We start from the raw sequence: 20,997 nt of genomic DNA on the forward strand, positions 1-20,997 counted from the left end.
CACCGAGCCACAGACGTTACACACTAGTCACCCACGATTCCAATTCACACATCATAACATAATCACCCTCCCTCGTCCCAATCGGTACTGGGAAACATTGAGGGCCGTTCACCTAATGCCATTAGGATCTTGGGAATCAAAGCCAGCATACAGCCCAACTTTGCAAATTCATTGGATCCAAGTGCTTAACTTCGTAAATCCATTCACATACATATCAAATTGTGGTGACTTTCAATCAAAAATCAGATCATAATAGATCGACACAACCTACAACCATACCAGCATGCAAATCACTCAAGTCACATCAATTCGAGTTTAATTTGATTGGGCTATGCAAATGCTTTACACAATTCAATGATGCAATCAATCAGATATTCAACATGACAAACGAATACACAGTTTAATTCATGAAAATAAAGTATCAAACAAGTCCAAGAATCCCGCACCTGTTTAAGACGAGCGTATCGCTTAGTTATTATTCAGACATCTCAAAATGTCTCGCAAAATCTTGCTCAACCGAGCCTACACCTATATTAACATATATACTTGATTTAACCTTTATTCGACAATCGATATGCTTATTCGAGTATCTTAGTTCCTTTATGCTTTCCTTAGCATGATCTATATATATATATATATATATATATATATATATTTTTTAGAGATGTAACATTCAGATATTTGATTTTCTACCTATCTAAAAAAATAGTAAAATTAAAAAAAAAATGTAAAATTTGGTCTCCAAACACATATTAATATGGAGAACAAGATGAACAGTTCGGATTGACTGTTAGAATTTTGAAAACTCAAATATTGAACCGTACCACCGTAACCCTCTATGTTATCCATAGCACCCAAGCCTTACTCTAAATATTTTATACTACATAGCTAATTACATTGACATAAATTTTTTTTTTTACAAATTAAAACAACAGTAATATTTCGAATCCAAAATATAAATAATTATGTTGAAAAAGAGTGAGGCTATGCTTATAATATGCAGATTACGGATTAGCTAGTGCTATGGATGGATCAATTAATATCTTCATTTTTAAAATTCAAACAATTGATTCAAACTGTTAAATATAAATCTCCATATAAATATGTATTTAGTAACCAAATTTTACTTTTTTTAGAATTTTCTTTGATAGGTTGAAAACATTGAATTTGTACTTATCTAAAAAATAGTATTTTTATTTTTTAAAAATGTAACATTTTATCTCCAAATATATTTTTAATATGAAAATCATATCTAATGGTTCGGGTCGACCGTTTGAATTTTAAAAATAAAGATATAAATTTGTAGTAAAAATCGATCTTATATATATGCATATTACCATAATTAACCTCACTCGTTGAAAAAATATTTTACTATATGAAATGAAGTAGTGAGATCTATTTCTTAGATAACGTGCAAAAAAATTATAGCAACTCGTGAGGATTTAATCTCTCTTAAATAATAGATTTCAAATTTTATTTAATTTTGACAACTTTTAATCCCAATATAATTTGTGGGTCATTTATCTTGTATCTCCATTCTATTATTAAGCATGTTGGGCGTCCGATCTTCCAACAGTCACAATTGAAAGATGAAATTTTGAATTTAATCTCAGCCCTCCAATTACATAATATGTTTTTTTTTTTATTAAATGCATCTGAATAATGTGTAGAAGTCTAAATTTAACTAGAAACATACTCGCCACACGTACCGCCACACAATACATTACAATTAAAATTAAATAAAATCTGAAATTTAATTAGCGATATAATATGTTTCCTTATTTCATTCATTCCTTATTTTTCCACATTCAATTTAGCGATATAATTATGTTTCCTTATTTCTTTCATTTCTTATTTTGTTCCTTATTTCCCTTCTATCTTTCTATAGCTATTATCGTGAGAAATCTAAAAATTATTATCAATTTTGTTTTTATACAGATCTATACATATCACAATGGAAATCAATTGAAAATTTTGGAAGCACAAATCAACAAAATAGAAAGAAAGAAAAAAAAAACAAAAGTAGAAATATCACCAAGAATTTTTTTTATCTTATAGTATGTTCCGTTGCAACACATGGTCACGATACTATAATATCCATCTAGCGCGCTGCGATATGATTATATTGATTTAAATCTATAATTAATTACCTCCTATATAGGAAGTCCTTTAATTCCAAACCTAATATACACTGCACGAAACGCCACACTATATAATAAGTTAACATCCATAAATAGTATAATTATATAAAATAATCACCACGAAACATCTAAACCCCCTCTTATAAATTCCATACCCCACATTCCACTTCCTTTCAGAAAAAAGAATTAAAGCTGCATCAATCCCAATGTCAACTCACCATGCAACATGCATGTGCATCATGCCACTCTTAAAGGAGATCCATCCGTCCTCTTAGACCAACTTACCCACCCCTCTCTCTCTCTCTCTCTCTCTCTCACACACACACACACACACACACACACACACATGAAGATGCAAGACAACAACACTCAAGATCCAACCAGAAGCCCTCTACACATCAAAAAAGAAAACAAGTTCTTTGCAAGGCTACTCTCTAAGGAGATATCTCTATCCACACCTTCCTTCAGGATTTATGGAGCTGCGCCGACTTCGGTACCGTTTGTTTGGGAGTCAGAACCTGGTACACCTAAGGTTGCCGACTTTGGGATGTCGATTCCACCTATAACACCTCCCCCATCGTACCTAGCCGGTCATAGCAAGGCAAGAAGGAAGGATGGAAAGAAGAAGAGAGGGATATTTAATTTCATCGCTTCGTGCCTCCGCCCCCTCGGGCTTAGAAAGACCGGTGCACGATCGTCAAAGATATCATATCTGCCTATATAGTTATATGTGTGTGCTATGCTTCAAATTTGTGTTCTAGCTAGTCATTGAGCTGTGTAGATTTGTTTGATCTCTTGATAGTATTTTTCTACAACATGATATATCTGAATGGTAACATCAGTAATGTAAGTTCAATTGTTTGTATTGTCTTGATTTAGGACAATAAATTTGCCAGTATCATGATTTCTGTTTAATTATGCTTATACTTTAAAAAAAATGATTTCTGTTATTGCTTATGCAATTTTTTTTTTCTTTTTGTTCCTTTGAAACTAGATGTTGGATGTGTTGTAATCTACCCAATATTTTATCCTATTTAACCTCAGTCCCCATTTTAGACAAAAAGGAAGGAACGACCAAATTAGAGGTCAAAATGATGGTTTTCCTTTTTCATATAAAGACAAAAATAGAAATGAATTTAGGAGGGAAGGAAAAAAATTATTATTATTTATTAGGGTTAATTTATTAATCATTCCCATAATTGATACAAGTTTCTATTTTTTTTTTTTTTTTTTTTGCATCTGCCAGGTATTGCTATAAAACAGCTGTTTAGTTGACCAACTTATTTCTTCGCAGTTCCAATTAAGGCCCATCAGGCCCAACTTGTTTTGGGATTAATCAGTTTTCTAATATCTAGTGTTGTAGATTGATTGGGCTTCTTTTTTAGACTGTTTGGTGAGCACTGGTTCCCTGACTGGGATGAGAACAAGACCCAGCCAAGACTTTAAGAGTCTAAGGTATTAGATATTTTTTTTATGTAAAAGTCAGATATTAAACTATTTAATTATTTAATATTAAACAAAACTTTTAATTTCTACATCAAATCTGTGACTACTCAGCATTTGCCTTTGTCACTAGAAATAAAATGACAAAAAGCAAGAAAAATAGAATTTGAAATGAATTGGATCATTACTGCACATAATTGGTGTTATGTATGTCTACCATTATCAAATTAATAGAACGCTAATTAGAGTTACAAGTAAGAAATGACAACACATCTCTAGCATCTTATTAATAGACCTTCAAAATTTCTTGCAATAACATGAAATGAGAGATATACTGACATAACCAATCTTTTTTAGGTATATATCAATCTCTAAAATTATTAGAATTAAGACTCGCACTTTTGCTGAGATTTTTCTGGAATGAAAAAGAGCATAATTTGATTATATACGCAGGACGTAAATCTACTCTCTACACGCCAATATTATACGTTTCACACAACTATTTTTGTTCTTTTAAAAACGAGAGTGTAAATTTGATCATGTAATTTTTTTTTTTTCATTTTAGATTTTTTTCTCTACTTCAGATCTTTCATATATCCACACACTTAAAAACGATATATATAAATTATACTAATTTTAGACAATCAAATACATATGTAGCGGCTTTTCTGAAGATGCTTGAAATAAAAAAATAAAAAAAAATCAGTGCTAACAAAAAAACTGACAAAAAAAAAAAATCAGTACTAACAAAAAAACTGACCAAAAACCTCAAATTAATCATGTTTAATATTTTAAAGGATAAAATTAACCACGTAAATCAACTTTTAACTTCCGTTTCATATTATTTTGGCCCCCAAATAGTATCATAAAATCACATAAACTATAAGCTTTTTTTCCTCTTTTTTCTTTTCCGTTCTCTTCTAGCATTAACAATGTAATTTCACTTTGGGCACTACACTGTTTCATTTTCTTTTCCTCTTAGATTTACTGTACCAGTGGTACCAGTACCTATTACGTTTTTTTCCCCTATAACTTCATGTACTAGTACTGTTTTGTTTTATAAAAAAAAGAATGGATCTACTATACGAGCATTTGAAGAAAATGGAGAATACACTGAGTCTTTGTTTTTGCTAACATTCATGTCATTTCGCTTCAAATAATTAAGAATTATGCATACAATCATTTGTCAAATTAAACATTATTTCATTGTCGTATAACAAAAAATAGTTATCATGAATACTTTCACCAAATAAAACAGACCAACCATTGACAAAAATAATATCATATCACAGCTATAAGATAAATCAAACATTATCTTACATTAGAGCTTGGTATGCATGGTATTGCACGACTTCGACTTCTTACCCCGATATGTATTTTGATTCTTTCCTCATCCCCTAATTTAAAAGATACAAGATTGTCAACATTTGATATGTTAGTATATTCTTTCCTTCACATTTTTTTTAAAGATGATAAATTTTTTAAGGGCATCTACAAATAAGCTGATCAATTACCTTTCACTAGTGGATGCTTGAAATGCATTTTGAGAAGTGTCGACTTCAGATGGATTAGAGAATTGAGATGTATTCACTACAAGTGCCAGATTCTTACAAGTTTTTTTTATGGTGCCTGTACATACCACAGCATTGCCACTTGTGTCTTCTCTTTGGCTTGTCTGAAGGCACTATTATGTTCTTTTTAGGATGTTCAAATGGACACCTGATGGTAGGTGGATATATCATCTCCTTTGTTCCTACATGCACCCATTGGAGCAACATCCATAGCGTAAGCGGCTTTGAATTTCTTGATTATGAAGTACGGATTGCAAGGGACATTATAGAAGTATGCTGGACAAAAGAACATGATATTTCATACAAATTATAATTGTTTAACTGGTACAACAAAAGAACATTAGCTACAATACTAAGTATGCTGGATAGTTATGCACGTTAAAGCAAAGCTGATTGCATGTTCAAGCAAAACTGATTGCAAGGGAATTATAGAAGAATTAGAGGGCTGGCTCGTAAATTAACCACAAACCACAAAAACCAGTGCTGAATTCTGAGAAATTGAATTTCGAAATGAAGTTAGATGCTGGTAGAAGTGTACTGATACTATTGTTCGTTGTTGTTTTTTTCATTTTTTTTTTCCAATTTCCAAATTCTTTCTTATATATTATAAAGAAAATTCAACCTTGTAATAGATGACAACGGACAACAAAATGAATTAGATAAAAGAAAAAATTGCAAAATTAATAGAGCAACATTGTCATCTCGTTGGAATATATCAGCGTGTACCTGTACCAGGTACTGGTACAATACCAAGAAAGCTTGATTGAAGATAAAGTAGTCCTATTCTAGTTCTTAGTTTATAATACGGTGTCTTAATTTGTTAATTTTACAAACTTATTGTTGTAATTGTTTCTGAAAATCTGGAAGGGGAGAAAATCAGTTGAAAGCATCACAAAAAAAATAAGACCAAGGAGCTTACTCGATTGTGGTCTGAAGTGTTCTTCCTCCTTCGATTCGAGTTCCCATCTTCCTTTTCGGACGCCATCTCCAACAAGCCAACGAGTAATTGGAACCTGGGAGCTATGAAGAGAGATGAAGAAAATGAGTGAACAGTTTTTGGCACGAAAGAAGTCGAGAGAGATGAAGAAAAGCTTTTGACGCAGAGAAGTGGAAGGGACGGGTTAGGATACCGTTTTGGCACCAAAGAAAGGCGGGATCGATAAGAAGGGGAAGGGAGTATTTGATTAATTATAATTTATAGGATATTCATGAAATTTAATCACAATTTTATATTAATAGATACGTTTATTATTGAATTTGGAAGGAAAAAAAGTAATTTAGCAGTTTTTGAAGGGTATACGTGAAATTCCCCCTTTTATATTTGAAGAAAATTATGACTTTAGGCCCTATTCGGCTGCACAGTGGGAATGAGAATAGGAACGGGAATAGAAAAAGTTTGAACTGAAATTTACTGTTCACGTGGGAAAAAAAAAAATTCAATCTGAGTGAATTTTTTTTTTTCCCACGTGAACAGTATTTTCGGGATTACATCCGAACAGGTCCTTAATGTGTTGTTGTTTAATTACAACTTTTGCGTTGCTGTAAATTTTTATATCACTGCTGAACTTCCATGGAGAACATCAATTTTTTTTTGTTTAAATTGGAAGAAGGAAACGAAAAACGAGAAACAATGTTCATATCTAATTTGAAAGGGCTTAGACCTCCATCTTTCTTTCTCTCTCGTAAAAAAAAAAAAAAAAAAAAACCGAAAACTTTGGTTGCTCAATTTTAAGTTTGACACTTGTGAAGATTTACTTGAAGGTGTTAGCACATTTTGCTTGCATAAAGGATATAATTTTATCTGTAATAAATATTGAGAATGTTGATCACACGACTTAATATAAAATTCTGTCAACATTAATCTCGATCTTCTTTATGCCAAACGAATCCAGAGGCTCATTTAACAGGTATCATCAAATTTATATAATGCATAATTCTCTCTTCTTTAAAAGGCATTATCAAGCATGTGCATCTCTCTTCTGTAGCTGCCAAAGGTGATCCAATAGGGGTCAATTGACCTCATTTAATTTTTAAATTTTTAAATTTATATTTATTTTTTCTATATAATTTAGCACAAAATATCATAGAACGTTAACATTGACCCTTATTCTTCGTATAAATTTTTTATATAATTGATTCTCATAGTTCGAATTTTTTTATATAAATGACCATATATGTCTTCGACTCTCATTGTTTGAAAGTCTAGCTCCACTCGTGTGCCAAATATGACATGGAAGGTCATGTATAACAACAAATTTACCAAACAAAGAGAAATACATCTGCACCAATAAGGTGCTTTTTTAAGTCTAGTAAGGTATTCCCAATGATAAAATTGAAATTATCCAAATTTCATAATAATTGGAATTCATTTACTACAAAATAGGAAGCCCAAAATCAACTCCTAAAATTTGTAGTTGATTTGGTGTATTGATTTTTCAATTTTTACCCCCTTGAACATTTACCAAGCAACCAACTACTGTAATTTTCAACATGGATTGCATTCCTTATAACGTAATATATATATTTAAACTTGTTATTTGGAATCAAATTTATAACTGTTAAGCGCAAAACAAATTGGTGGCATGGCACTGATACAGCATGAGTTTTATGCGATCTATTGAGTCTGTCAAAATGACCAAGTTACCTCCATATTTTTTTTATATCACCATGACTGAGGGCAATTTGGCCATGTATGGAAAAAAGTAAAATACTACATTACTAAACTTCGAGTAATTAGCCTTGAATTTTAGCTTAAAAAGCATAGCTAATAGAATTTGTCCCTACCCAGAACATACTTGCATTTCATGAGAAAATAAATCATACATAACAGAATCATACTATTTCTCAAACTTGATGAATGTTTCGTATAGCAGCATTGACGCTCTTGCAATCAAAATCCATGACCTTCATCCAATTCTCAAAATCACCAATTTCCTAGTAAAAATAATACACAAATTAAAATGCTTTGCAGATCTTTCCTCGACTCATCAAACAAAAAATATTTGTCCTACACTGAACTTCCATAAATCCACCAGAATATTCAAAGACATGCATATTTAAATTTATTTTTTTTCAATTAAATCCTCTTTACTGATAATGCTAAGCAGCACCAAATTGTGCTTAAAAATATATCTGTTTTGAACCAATTTATCTCGTACAAAATAAAATTACTGATGATTTCTCTTATTCAATATACCTTTATGGATGCTAATGCTTTGTTGATAACTTTTATAGTCACAAAAAAAACAGGCTTTCTTGTGTATTTGTGTATGATTCCACAAGTAAAACCACAAAAAATTGGATTTCTTATGAACTAAATCATAATTTCTTTTTAATAAATGAAATTCTTCCACAAACAAAATAAGAATAAAACCTTTAGCACTGTATTTAATTCATGAGTGGTTGCCAGCCATTGATCGGTATGCTTCTTGTACCGTGATATGGTACCAAGCAAGGCTCGTATCTCAATTTCAATCCTTTTCTCATTTAAAAATGCCTCTTCAACCCCTCCATTCACTGTATCTACCAACAGATTTGACAAATTTTGCGAAGATTTTATTGCGTTCTTCTTTGCTCTATCTGTTAGTAGAGAAATATAACAATTGCATATCACTATATAGTCCAGTACCGGTACCGAGTACATATTTATACCAGTACTTAACCATTACCATAGTACTGCAAAAAACATAATTAAGGTATACTGGTATTACCGCAATTATACAGCACACTAGTACCTTAGAAATAACATAAGAGACCGGTTCGGTATCAGAATGGCATCAATGCTTGGTACTAAAAAAAAGATGGTTAAATTATTATAACTAAATGCAAAACCAAATAAGATCAATCTAATCCGTAACACTGCCAGACTGCTCACTTACCAAATCATATATCACTGGCATAGCCTGAGATGGGGTCCCTTGGAAAATTATAATTCAACCTATCAATTCAATTATCACATATTCTCTCTTTAAACTAAAATGAATCTCAAACTAACTGAATTTGCAACATATTGCGTAGTAAATTAGCTCAAAAAAACATCTAGGATTAACATGGCAGTTGTAATTAATTTAGGTATAGACAACTAGACAGAATAGATAGAAGTGAAATTAAATTGAATGATTGGAGAGTAAGTCAGAATTAAGATACCCGTCTGATCTCGGATTAGCAGCGCTCTGTTTTGGTGTTCATGGATTATTTGGAGAAGGGAAGCTTCTAAACTGCCCCCAGCCTCTCTCCTTGTTCCTTCCATCTCAGAGAGAGAGACGCAAAGAAGAGAAAGAGAGAGAGAGAGAGAGAGAGAGAGGGACTTTTTTTTCCTTTTTCTGAAAAGGCCGATAAATTATGTACCAGGCCCATAAATAAATTGGGCCATTTAAAAGCCCATATGATAATTAAACTGGCCAACAGGGAGAATGCCTCTTCGTTTTTGTTTCTGTGCTTCTTCCCTTCTAATTTTGTTTCAATATGTATTGATACTGTTAATAATTTACAAGACCTGACGAAGCTCAGAAACACAAGAATTGAACAAACAACTCAAAAGTTTGAGTTGATTTCAAGTAAGGACCTAAAAATGGTACAATGGCGTAAGAGCTAATTTGAGAGGTGAAAGTGAAAACACACAAAATCTTATTGTCTTGTATAGGCGATCCTAACAAAACAGGAATTACTTAAAATGGTTTACTAAATCTTACTATTCAATGACGATACGACACCTCAGCGTCAACTCAGTGAAATAAATCTGAGATGTCCTTCGTTGATTCAGCATTCTCCTCGTTGCTCTCCAGTTTTTCTGGTTGCGCTCTCCATTACTCATGAGCCGGTCCATTACGCAGCGACACTATTATTAACAGTCGCGGGTAGTGTTCAAGTAACGGACCCAGCGACGAAACGCTATCATCTGCGGAGTTTTTCCGTGCGGAGCTGTGCAATGCTTTTAATCTGGTCTGTTTGTTTCGGATCGGACGGATTGGATTAAGAGTTCATCAAATTTTGAGTTTTTTAAAATTCGAACAAGATCTGATCTGGTCCGTCCGATTCGAAACGAACGGATCAGATTAAAAACGTCGCACAGCTCTGCATGGAAAAACTCCGCAGAGGATACTTTCCGACCCAGCGACAGCGTTATATTCTTTAAACTTTTCCTGACCGGTGCCTGACCGACCTGCCCTCCTAGACTCGTCTCCCTCCTCTACCCCTTTGACCGAGTCCAAATTGACCCCGTTTTCTTCTTATTCGTTTTGGGGATCTCTGATCTCTCCTTGTCCCCTTCATCAGAGGAACGCAGATACAGAATCGTTGTATGAACTTTTGAAACGCATAAATTATGGAGTGGTTTGTAAACAAAATTATGTTTCTCCTTTTGGTAGCAGCAGCGCTGCTCTAAAGCAGTCCGAATAAGAATTTTAAATCCGAACCATTTAATTTAAATTAGCACGAATTTTAAAGAAGACTTATACTATTTCAAATAAGTCAGAAAAAAATTTGACGCGAGCTTAACTTTATTTGATGTGATCAGTACCGCAAAAGATATTCTTCCTCTCTTCACAACAACTAAAGGTATATAAAAAGCACACATATATGTGACCTGATAAAATCAGGTTACATACTAATTATTAATTAATTATTCAACTATTTATTTAACTAATTAACACTCCTGCAGTTCTTCCTGATCTCCCCATTGGATCCGGTCAAGGGACTGATATCCCCCATCTTAATCATCGCTGCCGTGAAATCCGAGAAGAAAATCGTCATGCTGCTGCTGTACGATTTAACTTGCGAATCGGTGGACCCGCCATTGAACAGCTCCTGGTCAGAGTGAAGAAGGCCTTTCTTGCTGATAAGGTTCTTGTAATAGCAATTGTCGAAGGTGTTCGGAGTGTGCAAATCAAGCGGGGTGAGATTGTTGTCACCTGAGCCATTCTGTTTGGGGCAAACGGGCTGCAGAGCCGTCCTGGCGAAGCTGGCGTCTATGTTTGTGTCGTTGTATATGTGGGCCCGGAAGTTTGTGCATCTCGCCTGACCGATGGTGTGAGCACCTGTATGTGTATATCATTAAAAGACTACAATATTTTTTTGAAACTCAACTTGAATTAGTTATCTAGAGTCCATATCCCCTGCTGTACCTAATCGGATCAGAATAGTCAAAGTCGAGCCAAAAATATTTCAGACCTATTTGAAATATAAGGTGCTGTAGATTCGTGCAAATTTAAATTAAATGGTCCGGATCTAATTTGATCATATCGGGTACCTTACCTGATCCGAATTCAGTTGTCTTTTTGTTATATATTTCAGACCTAATTGGTGCATTAGTCAGCATAAATTAAGCTGCATTTTTAGCCATGCTATTAAAATTAAACTGTTCATATGAAATCAAAGTTCAACTTCATGTATTTACCATGCATACAAAAAGTTGACAAGGAAAGTTGACAAGGGCAACATTCAATAAAGAAATATCACAACAGATATTGAAGTAAATCAGTAATTACCAGAAAGAGCAACCATTTCTTTGGAAGAGAGACCATGAGCAGCAAATTTAGAGATGATATTGCTGAGGCTAGATGTTGGAGGAGGAATGTCATTGTTTGCCTTCGTAAGGCTTGCGGTTTTCGCGTCTCTCCTTCCTAGTTTTACATCCCAATTTGGTCCTCCCAGCTATCAAATGAAAGAAATTAAATCAAAATTTCAATTTATATTATTACTTCATTTCACATAGCAATGATAACCCGTCATTTTTCTCAGATAATCATAAAATTAATTTTGGAATTGTTGAAGGAGCTTAATTAGTAGATTAAACTTACAGTAACCACACTATCTCTTGCGGTAATTGCCAGAATATCAGCACATGAAACGACACCAGGGCACGCCTTCTCGACTGCAGATTTTATCTGATCAATTACTTCAAATCCTCTTACTGAGTTGTTGTTTGGCATGGCAGTCTTCTCGCCAGTAAAAGTCGGTGTGTCATCCAACAGTATTGACCCGTCACAACCCTGAAAATGTGCACACTAAATATATTACTGTTTCTGTCAGAAGGTTAAATAATGAAAGGCAAAACCTATATACAACATGTATACATTCATCTCTTTTAATGAAACAGGCAGTATCAGTATATACCACTTCTTTTAAAAATGAAAAAAAAAAAGTGTGTATGTATTAATGTATATGTAATATCAGATGAAGTATTTAATAGAGATTATATGTACATTAACAAAACAGTCGTGAAAGAAGAGTCGTAACAGGGAGGCACCCATTCGCGACTCTTTCGATATTGCCGACGCCACGACACCTTTTACCGTCTTAAACAAATTGGGACATGTGTAGGAGTAATAACCAGTGGAGAGTTGTGCATTAGTACATACTAGGAGAAGAGAGAAGAGAGCTAAAGAGGCAAATGTTTTAGTAAGAGAGGCCATTGTCAGAGGAGGAGGTTTAAAGGTTAAGAGAAAAGGGAGGTGTATTTTGATGAGATGAAAGATGGCAAGAATCAAGGCTATTTATAAGGGGGAGCATATGCATCATATAATGAATTTTTTTTTTATAATAATGCAGTCCATTTCCAAGTTTGAACACATGTTCCTCACTTGTCATTTCAAAATGATATTAACTCAAACCTATGAAAACGTTGGCTTGAAGCAAGGGAATCAAATGTTATATTCCATGCAGATTGGATTTGATATGTGATTTAATTTGAATAGACAACTTTCCAAGATAAACACGAAAATAACTACATTTAAATCCTGAGCAATACATTGTCCATCACCAACTTACATTTCTCGGGTCCTTTGCAAACGACATCAGAACCACCGCCCTCCACACACACACACACACACACACACACACACACACAAACACACGAAAAAAAGAAACTAAAGTTTATGTAACACTCCGGTATTAGAAAGTTACATTTTAATTATTTTGGACCTATTTATAATATTAGAAAGTTGAAGGTTCAAATAGTAAAAATGAAAAAATATATATATATTGATGAAAACCAACGTGGCTGACTTGCCACGTGGTCCCCATGCACTGATTACCTTCACCCATTTTTATTTCTCTCATCTTGTTACCGACTCGGGAAAAGAACAATAAAATGAAGAAAAAACTACAAAGAATGAGAGCCGAGAATTTAAAGAGAGAAGAAAGTTATTTGATATAATTTTGATTTCGATTTATTATCTGAAGGGCATGCAAAGAATGATTGTGTCAATTATCACGTATGGCGTGTTAAGAAAGGTACTAATTTTTTTTTATTTGTCTAGAAGTTAATGCAGTTTTAGTTTAGTTTCAGTTTTAATAGACACATAGTGAATAGATTCAAGTGCAACTACTTATATTTATGTGTTTATGCAGAATTGTCGAAGTTATTGAAAATCAAGTAATGGTGAAAGATACATCTATGTAGACGATGAAAGCAAGGCAGAAGTTGAAGCTATAGGACATTTTAAATTACTTTTGAGAACTGGATTTTATTTGAATTTGTTTGGTACTTTTTTGTACTATCTTTTAGGCGGAACTTATTTCTATTTTTGCATTGAACAAATTAGACTTGTTCATTTGAAAATAGAAAATTTGGTTTGTATCAAAACTCCAATATGGTTGCTTCTAGTTTTCTGTGTTTTGGATAATCTTTATACTTTATATATTGTTGCTTCATATAACGAGACCTTGATAGGAGCTATCTTTTCTTGTACAAGATAAAAATATTGATGATTTTTGTTTTTTGGTTTTTTTTTTTAATCTTGATAGGAGCTATCAAGTTTTACATCCAGAATTCATTTCTGCATAATTTAAAGGGAAAATTTCCAGTGTGCTCATACAAATTTCTAAAATAGCTAATATACTCATGAGAATATCATAATATTCAATATCCCATCAAAATTTACAATTTTTCTTCTATCCCCATTTATTTATTTAACCTCTTCTTTAATTATTTTAAAAATCAAATTGACAATTATACCCTCTCTTCAAAATGAAAAGTCTCTAATCTCTAGATATAGCCCAAGCCGGTTTTGTCAATGGAGGAGGCGCCCAATATTATGATTTGTTAATCCACTAGCAGCCATTAAAGGAGGAAGTAACAGAGACACAAGTCGATACAGTTATGTATTACGATACTCCTGCGCATCTCTTTTTGTGAGATTAGATGTTACATGTAACAGACGAGGGTTACTTGAGGATTTATGCTCTTAGCTATTATTCTATATATCTCAAGTTATTATTTTCATAGATTGTTTTCTAAAATTCTAATACATGTTCTCCAAATCAATAAAAGCAGTAGAAATAGAGACTTCTGACATTGTGGTATCCATTCACGGGGCACACCAGCTTAACTACTCACCCATTACAATTTCTGCTCTTGAAGAGGTACCTTAAGAAAGGAGATTGATAGGTGAAATTTGATCTTAAGAGCAACTAGTTATAAAAGAATCAGCCCTTTATCAAGTTGACCAAGCATAGAGTATTTCTTCGTTAACATGGTATCAAAGCATGAGGTATAAGGTATTGACTTGATTAGCTGTGCATATAATGTCATGTTAACAGGGACCCATCAATGGAGGCGCTAACAAAGGTCACAAGCAATCTGATAATCTCTATCAGGGTTTCTCAAAAAAAAAAAAAAAAAACAATAGAGGTCACAAGACGATTTGGGAGAGTATGTCGGGAGACATCGAGAAACTCATGATAGCGACATTTTTGTGGGAGCTGCAGTCATGGTTATAGAACTGAAGAAAAGCCTGGTACTGACACCACTTAGTTGGTAAATGCGAAAAATTATGTTGCAGTGATTCTAACTAGAGCAAAAACTGAGAAGTTCAAATTAATAGATAATATTTCGGGAGTAAGAAAAGGAGATGTGTAGGATAATAGCTAAGAGCATAAATTCAAATATTTTGTCTAGTTTGAAATTATAGCTAACATGACTGTATCAACTTGTTGTTGGGCCGTTGTTGGGTCCAGCCCAATAGGCAAATGTAAGAAACAAAAAAGAAAAAGAAAGGTGGCTGTGCAGTTGGCTGCTTCGCGTGAGACACAGAGAGAAAGAAAGAAAGGGAGAAATAGACAGAGAAGAGGCGGAAAGAAGAAAAGAGAGAGAGAAGAAGAAGGAGAGAGAAAGAGGTGGAGAAGAAGAAGAAAACGAAGAGCAGGCTAGTCTCTTCGGTTTCACTGTCTTGATCAACTTTCTCCTTGTTTGTAAGAAGGGAATTTCTCGTTTTCTCAAATCTAGGGTTTGCTCGGGTTTGAATGAAATTGGAAGTTTGAAAGGGATATTTATTTCTAATATGTTATCTCTTAGTTTTTCTCTCTATTATTGTGTGGATACCTCAGTTGAGGACTTAAACTTGAGAAGAACAATTGTACCCGTTTCTTGTTGGTATAGTGAAATTTGCCGGTGTGCCCCGTGGTTTTTTACCCTCCAAGTTGAGAGGGTTTTCCACGTAAATCTGGTGTCTTTTGTGATTGTGCTTGATCTCATATTTTCTAGATTTGGCTTGTGCATTTTGACATTTGAACTTTTCGGTACCAACTAGTACGGTGCTTATATTACCCATCTCTCTCAAACTTGTTGATTATACAATAGGCATTTTTCAATTGGTATTATTCTTGATATTCCCAACACTTGTGGGTCTCTGTTAACACCTCCTTTAATGGCTGCTAGTGGGTTAACACCTCCATTGATAGTATCGGTTTGGGCTCAACTGCAGGGACCTTCTATTTTAAAGGGAGGAAGGATATAATTGTCTATTTGATTTTTCAAATTATTAAAAAAAATGTTAAATAAATAAATAAATGGAGATATAAGAAAACAAATTAAATTTTAAGGGGGTTATTGAATATTATTATATTCTTATGAGGAAATTGACTATTTTAGAAATTTATATGGGCACACTGAAAATTCTCCCTAATTTAAACTGGCTTACTAATATTTACAATAATGCCCCTGTGTACGCTACAACTCACCTAAGCATACTGCAACCACTACTCCCATTCATTAACTATCCTCTCAGCTAGCCTTATCGGATCCGGTTGTTCTCCTGGAAAGACAACTGCACATCTCTTCTTCCAAATATTCCAACTTGCACAGAAAAATAAGCTGTGCCATTTCTTTCTTTCTTATGCTTCTTCTTCTAGTAACTCGCTGCGATCTGACCAAAAATATGTTTTTTTGTTATTACGTATAACTTCATAAATGCCAATGCTTTGTTGATAACTTTTATAGTCACCAAAAATATGCTTCCTTGTGGATTTGTGTACGATTCCATGAATGAAACCACAAATTTGGATTTCTATGGAATCAAATCATAATTTCTTTTAGTAAATGAAATTTGTCTAAAAGCAATATAAGAAAAAAAAAAAAACCTTTAGAACCGTATTTAATTCATGAGTGGTTGCAAGCCATTGATCAGTCAGCTTCTTTACTATATTTTGTCTTATACAGCCGATTCTTAAAAAACACGAATTACTTAAAATGGTTCACTAAGCAGCTATATTTACCGATTTATATTTAGGAAAGAGTTTCTACAATATTTAATAGATAACTGGATTATTGTATGATCTCCCACCGAAGATTTTTTATATTTTTATAAGTATTGAATTAATAATATAATAAAATAATATATTTAATAGACGTATCGTATCCAAAAAAATTTTAAATTACCAAATCGATATATGATATCCGTACTCATATTCATATAATATAACATAATTACGCAGCGACACAAATTAGTAACAATCGTGTAACAATCGTGGGTAGAATTCAAGTAGCAGATTCCAGCGATAGCGTTATATTAAAACGTTCCCTGACCGGTGCCTGACGGACCTGCCCTTCCAGACTCGTCTCCCTCTTCCAAGTTCTATCCCTTTCACCGACTCAAAATTTGACTCCGTTTTCTTCTGATTCGATTTGAGGACGTAACACAAGGGATCTCTGTAACGACCCTCAACTCGAACAGGCACAATCAACACAAATTGAAATTATCAGATAGCAAAGAATTTGAATTGGAACGAAGGAAAGCTGTAATTCAATTAAACTGGTAAATTGGATACAAGGAAACGATAAAGTAAAAACTGAAAAATTGTAAATATCAAACAACAGATTTCATAAATAATATCTAGACTAATTCTTTTTATATAGACGAAGCTCTTTGAGTTAGAATCAATCCAATCAGTCGGTTGGATTACTTGATTGAATCTCCGCTTGCCATCTCAGCACTCCCGTGGATGAACTCAGCGCCTCCCTCTCTGAACATGTTGGTCCCACTTTACAGCGCAGCGCTTCAACGATAGACTTCTTTGAATCAAGCTCTGGCCCCACTGTCAGTGTTTCATTTGGTTTAATTATTCTGCCCGATGCTTCCTCTGCTCTTCCCGTTCTGCCCGAATACCCTTCTTCTCTAAACTCGTTGACCAAGTCCAAATCAATTTGGATTTTCCCCAATTTAGCCTCAGTCTGTGACAATCTCTGATCTCTCCTTGCCAGTGTTGTAAATAACGGGTCGTTGGACGGTTAAAGTAACGCTAAGCAATTAATCGAAAATAATTGACTGATTAGTTAAAAAAATTTATAACGGTTTGATCATCGCCAACGATTAATTAACTGATTAATCCATCTAAACAGACGTTCTTTACAACACTGCTCCTTTCTTTTCCCCTTCATCAGAGAAACGCAGATAGAGAGACGGAGAGAGAGAGTACTCGTATGAACTTTTGAAGCGTATATATTATGGACTGGGCCTTAAATTATAGAACAATTATATTTTTGGAGTGGTCTGAAAACAAAATTATGTTTCTCCTTTTGGTAGCAACGCTGCTCTAACGGAGTTCGAATAAGAACTTTAATTCCAAACCGTTGAATTTTTTTTTTTTTTTTTTGAAGGGCAGTTGATAAGAAGTAAGCTGACAGCCTGACAATATATTAATAAAAAAAGTTATTTACAATCTCCATATCGCTAAACTCCAACTTAAATTAGCACGAATTTTAAAGCAGACTTCTTAACAAATAGCTCTGAAAAAAATTTGGTTCGACTTTTAATTAACTTGATGTGGTCAGTACCGCAAAAGATATTCTTTCTCTCTTAATTTTACTTCACAGATATTGAAATTATGTAAGAATGTTTAAGCTTTCTAATAAAACATCAACTTAACAATCATCAAATAAGAACTGTGATTTTCTTACACTTGGTCTTCTCACTGCACATTTCACAACAATTAAAAGGTATATAAAAAAACACACATATATGTTGACCTGATAAAATCAGGTTACATACTAATTATTATTAATTATTTAACTATTTAATTAACTAATTAACACTCCTGCAGTTCTTCCTGATCTCCCCATTGGATCCAGTCAAAGGACTGATATCCCCCATCTTAATCATCGCCGCCGTGAAATCCGACAAGAAAACAGTCACGCTGCTACTGTATGATTGAACTTGCGAATCGGTGGACCCGCCATTGAACAGCTCCTGGTCGGAGTGAAGAAGGCCCTTTTTGCTAATGAGGTTATTGTAATAGCAATTGTCGAAGGTGTTCGGAGTGTGCAAATCAAGCGGGGTGAGATTGTTGTCACCTGAGCCATTCTGTTTCGGGCAAACGGGCTGCAGAGCCGTCCTGGCGAAGCTGGCGTCTATGTTTGTGTCGTTGTATATGTGGGCCCGGAAGTTTGTGCATCTCGCCTGACCGATGGTGTGAGCACCTGTATATGTATATCATCAAAAGACTAGTTAACTTTTTTGAAATACAAGGGACCCGCATTAAGATTGCAAAGTTAAATTAAACAGTTCAGACCTAACTTGATCCTGTTAGGTATCTTGCCTAATCAGAATTCAATCATCTTTCTTGTGTATTGGTATATACAAGACAGTAATGATTGGTGCATTAGTCAACATAAATTAAGCTGCATCTTTAGGCTAGCCATGCTATTAAAATTAAACTGTTCATATGAAATCGAAGTTTCTACGACTTCATGTATTTACTATGCAAACAAAAAACTGACAAGGGGAACATTGAATAAAGAAATAGGTTATACAACAGATATTGAAGTAATTACCAGAAAGAGCAACCATGTCTTTGGAAGAGAGGCCTTGAGCAGCAAATTTAGATATGAGATTGCTGAGGCTAGATGTTGGAAGAGGAATGTCATTGTTTGCTTTCGTAAGGCTTGCGGTTCTCGCGTCTCTCCTTCCTAGTTTCACATCCCAATTTGGACCTCCCAACTACGAAATTGAAAGAAATTAAATCAAAATTTGAATTATTATTGAGGCCCTGCTATAATTTTGTAATTTCAGTTTTTTACTACAAATTAATGATAATCAGCAAAACTATTTTAACATTCTCTCCTACATTTTTCTTTAGATGGAAATGATGACCAGTCATTTTTTATCACATAATCATAAAATTAATTTTGGAATTGTTCACGGAGCTTAATTTGTAGATTAAACTTACAGTAACAACACTGTCTCTTGCGGTAATTGCCAGAATATCAGCACATGAAACGACACCAGGGCACGCCTTCTCAACTGCAGATTTTATCTGATCAATTACTTCAAATCCTCTCACCGAGTTGTTGTTCGGATTGGCAGTCTTCTCGCCAGTAAAAGTTGGTGTGTCATCCAACAATATCGACCCGTCACAACCCTGAAAACACATTATATATATTAGCTGTCAGAAGGTAAATTATTGAAGCTAAAACCTATATACAACATGTAAACCACCTCTTTTTAAAACAAAAAAGTGTGTTTGTACATCAGTATTCAGTACATGTAATATTAGATGAAATTTTTAATATAGGATTATATGTACATTAACAAAACAGTCGTGAAAGAAGAGTCGTAACAGGGAGGCACCCATTCGCGCCTCTTTCGATATTGCCGACGCCACGACACCTTTTACAGTGGTTAGCAAATTGGGACATGTGTAGGAGTAATAACCAGTGGAGAGTTGTGCATTAGTAATTCCTAGGAGAAGAGAGAGGAGAGCTAAAGAGGCAAATATTTTAGTGACAGAGGCCATTGCCAGAGGAGGAGGTTTACTGGTTAGAGAAAAGGGGACAAGAGAAGTGTATTTTGATGATATGAAAGATGGCAAGAATCAAGGCTATATATAAGGGGAGCATATGTATTTTATAATAATGCAGTCCCTTTCCAAGTTTCAACATATGTTCCCCATTTGTTATTTCAAAGTGTTATAATCATGTGGTATACAAATTAATTAAATATAGAACAGTAGCTGTTTAGTATCATTACCATATAGATTATAAGATCATATTACCTTGTATTAAGTATTTTGAATGTAGTCATGATAAATTTGCCGTTGAAAAAATGTCATATTACTACCAAAAAAATGTCATATCAATTCAGTTGTTTGAAATGATTGAGAAGACCTATGATCAAACCCCTTTATTAATTAATTAATCACTAGCCACTATTTTCAAAGGAAACATGACGAAACTTAATTTGTACATATTTCTTATTGCAATTAAATGGATGGGTCAGAATGGGAGATTAAAAAAAATTGCATATCTGGTAATGAAATTAATTGGCGAAAGAATTAAGTGTAATTGAGGACAATAGCACCTTATATACATTCTGTAAATATTCTCATGTTTTAGCTTATAATTGGTCGAGTTTGAGTATTCTTCAGACGTATTATTTTTATTTTCAAATGTCTGTTAAAGATTAGCAATATTATAAAAAACAAGGGTCAAGTTTCACAAACGATTTAAATGCCTCAACAAACAATAAGAAAGAAAATACAAATATCATAATAGATTACTTGTCATCTCAGTGTGATAGTTTGTACATAGTAAGTAAATAATTTAAATTCATGGGAAGTTAGGGGCTAAT

General features: G+C 33.8%; 3 protein-coding genes across 3 annotated transcripts; all 3 read right to left on the bottom strand.

Moving 5' to 3' along the window:
- Positions 1-7,874: 7,874 nt before the first annotated feature.
- BLOS1 (GCN5L1 family protein) lies at positions 7,875-9,444 on the bottom strand. Its single transcript, XM_078324676.1, has 3 exons — positions 9,302-9,444; positions 8,529-8,734; positions 7,875-8,089 (listed from the first exon to the last, which is right to left on the bottom strand). The coding sequence occupies exons 1-3, from the start codon at positions 9,402-9,404 to the stop codon at positions 8,000-8,002; spliced, it is 399 nt and encodes a 132-aa protein (XP_078180802.1). The 5' UTR covers positions 9,405-9,444; the 3' UTR covers positions 7,875-7,999.
- Positions 9,445-10,733: 1,289 nt separating this feature from the next.
- On the bottom strand, positions 10,734-12,614 carry LOC144574666 (peroxidase 4-like). The gene is made up of 4 exons (XM_078324675.1): positions 12,358-12,614; positions 11,953-12,144; positions 11,641-11,806; positions 10,734-11,190 (listed from the first exon to the last, which is right to left on the bottom strand). Exons 1-4 carry the CDS (start codon positions 12,565-12,567, stop codon positions 10,796-10,798), a joined length of 963 nt encoding a protein of 320 aa, XP_078180801.1. The 5' UTR covers positions 12,568-12,614; the 3' UTR covers positions 10,734-10,795.
- A 5,634-nt stretch (positions 12,615-18,248) lies between these two features.
- Positions 18,249-20,261, bottom strand: LOC144574665 (peroxidase P7-like). Its single transcript, XM_078324674.1, has 4 exons — positions 19,955-20,261; positions 19,598-19,789; positions 19,203-19,368; positions 18,249-18,848 (listed from the first exon to the last, which is right to left on the bottom strand). The coding sequence occupies exons 1-4, from the start codon at positions 20,162-20,164 to the stop codon at positions 18,454-18,456; spliced, it is 963 nt and encodes a 320-aa protein (XP_078180800.1). The 5' UTR covers positions 20,165-20,261; the 3' UTR covers positions 18,249-18,453.
- Between the last annotated feature and the right edge of the window lie 736 nt (positions 20,262-20,997).

Source organism: Carex rostrata, chromosome 23 (genome assembly GCF_964058835.1).
Source record: "Carex rostrata chromosome 23, lpCarRost1.2, whole genome shotgun sequence".
Taxonomy (NCBI): domain Eukaryota; kingdom Viridiplantae; phylum Streptophyta; class Magnoliopsida; order Poales; family Cyperaceae; genus Carex; species Carex rostrata.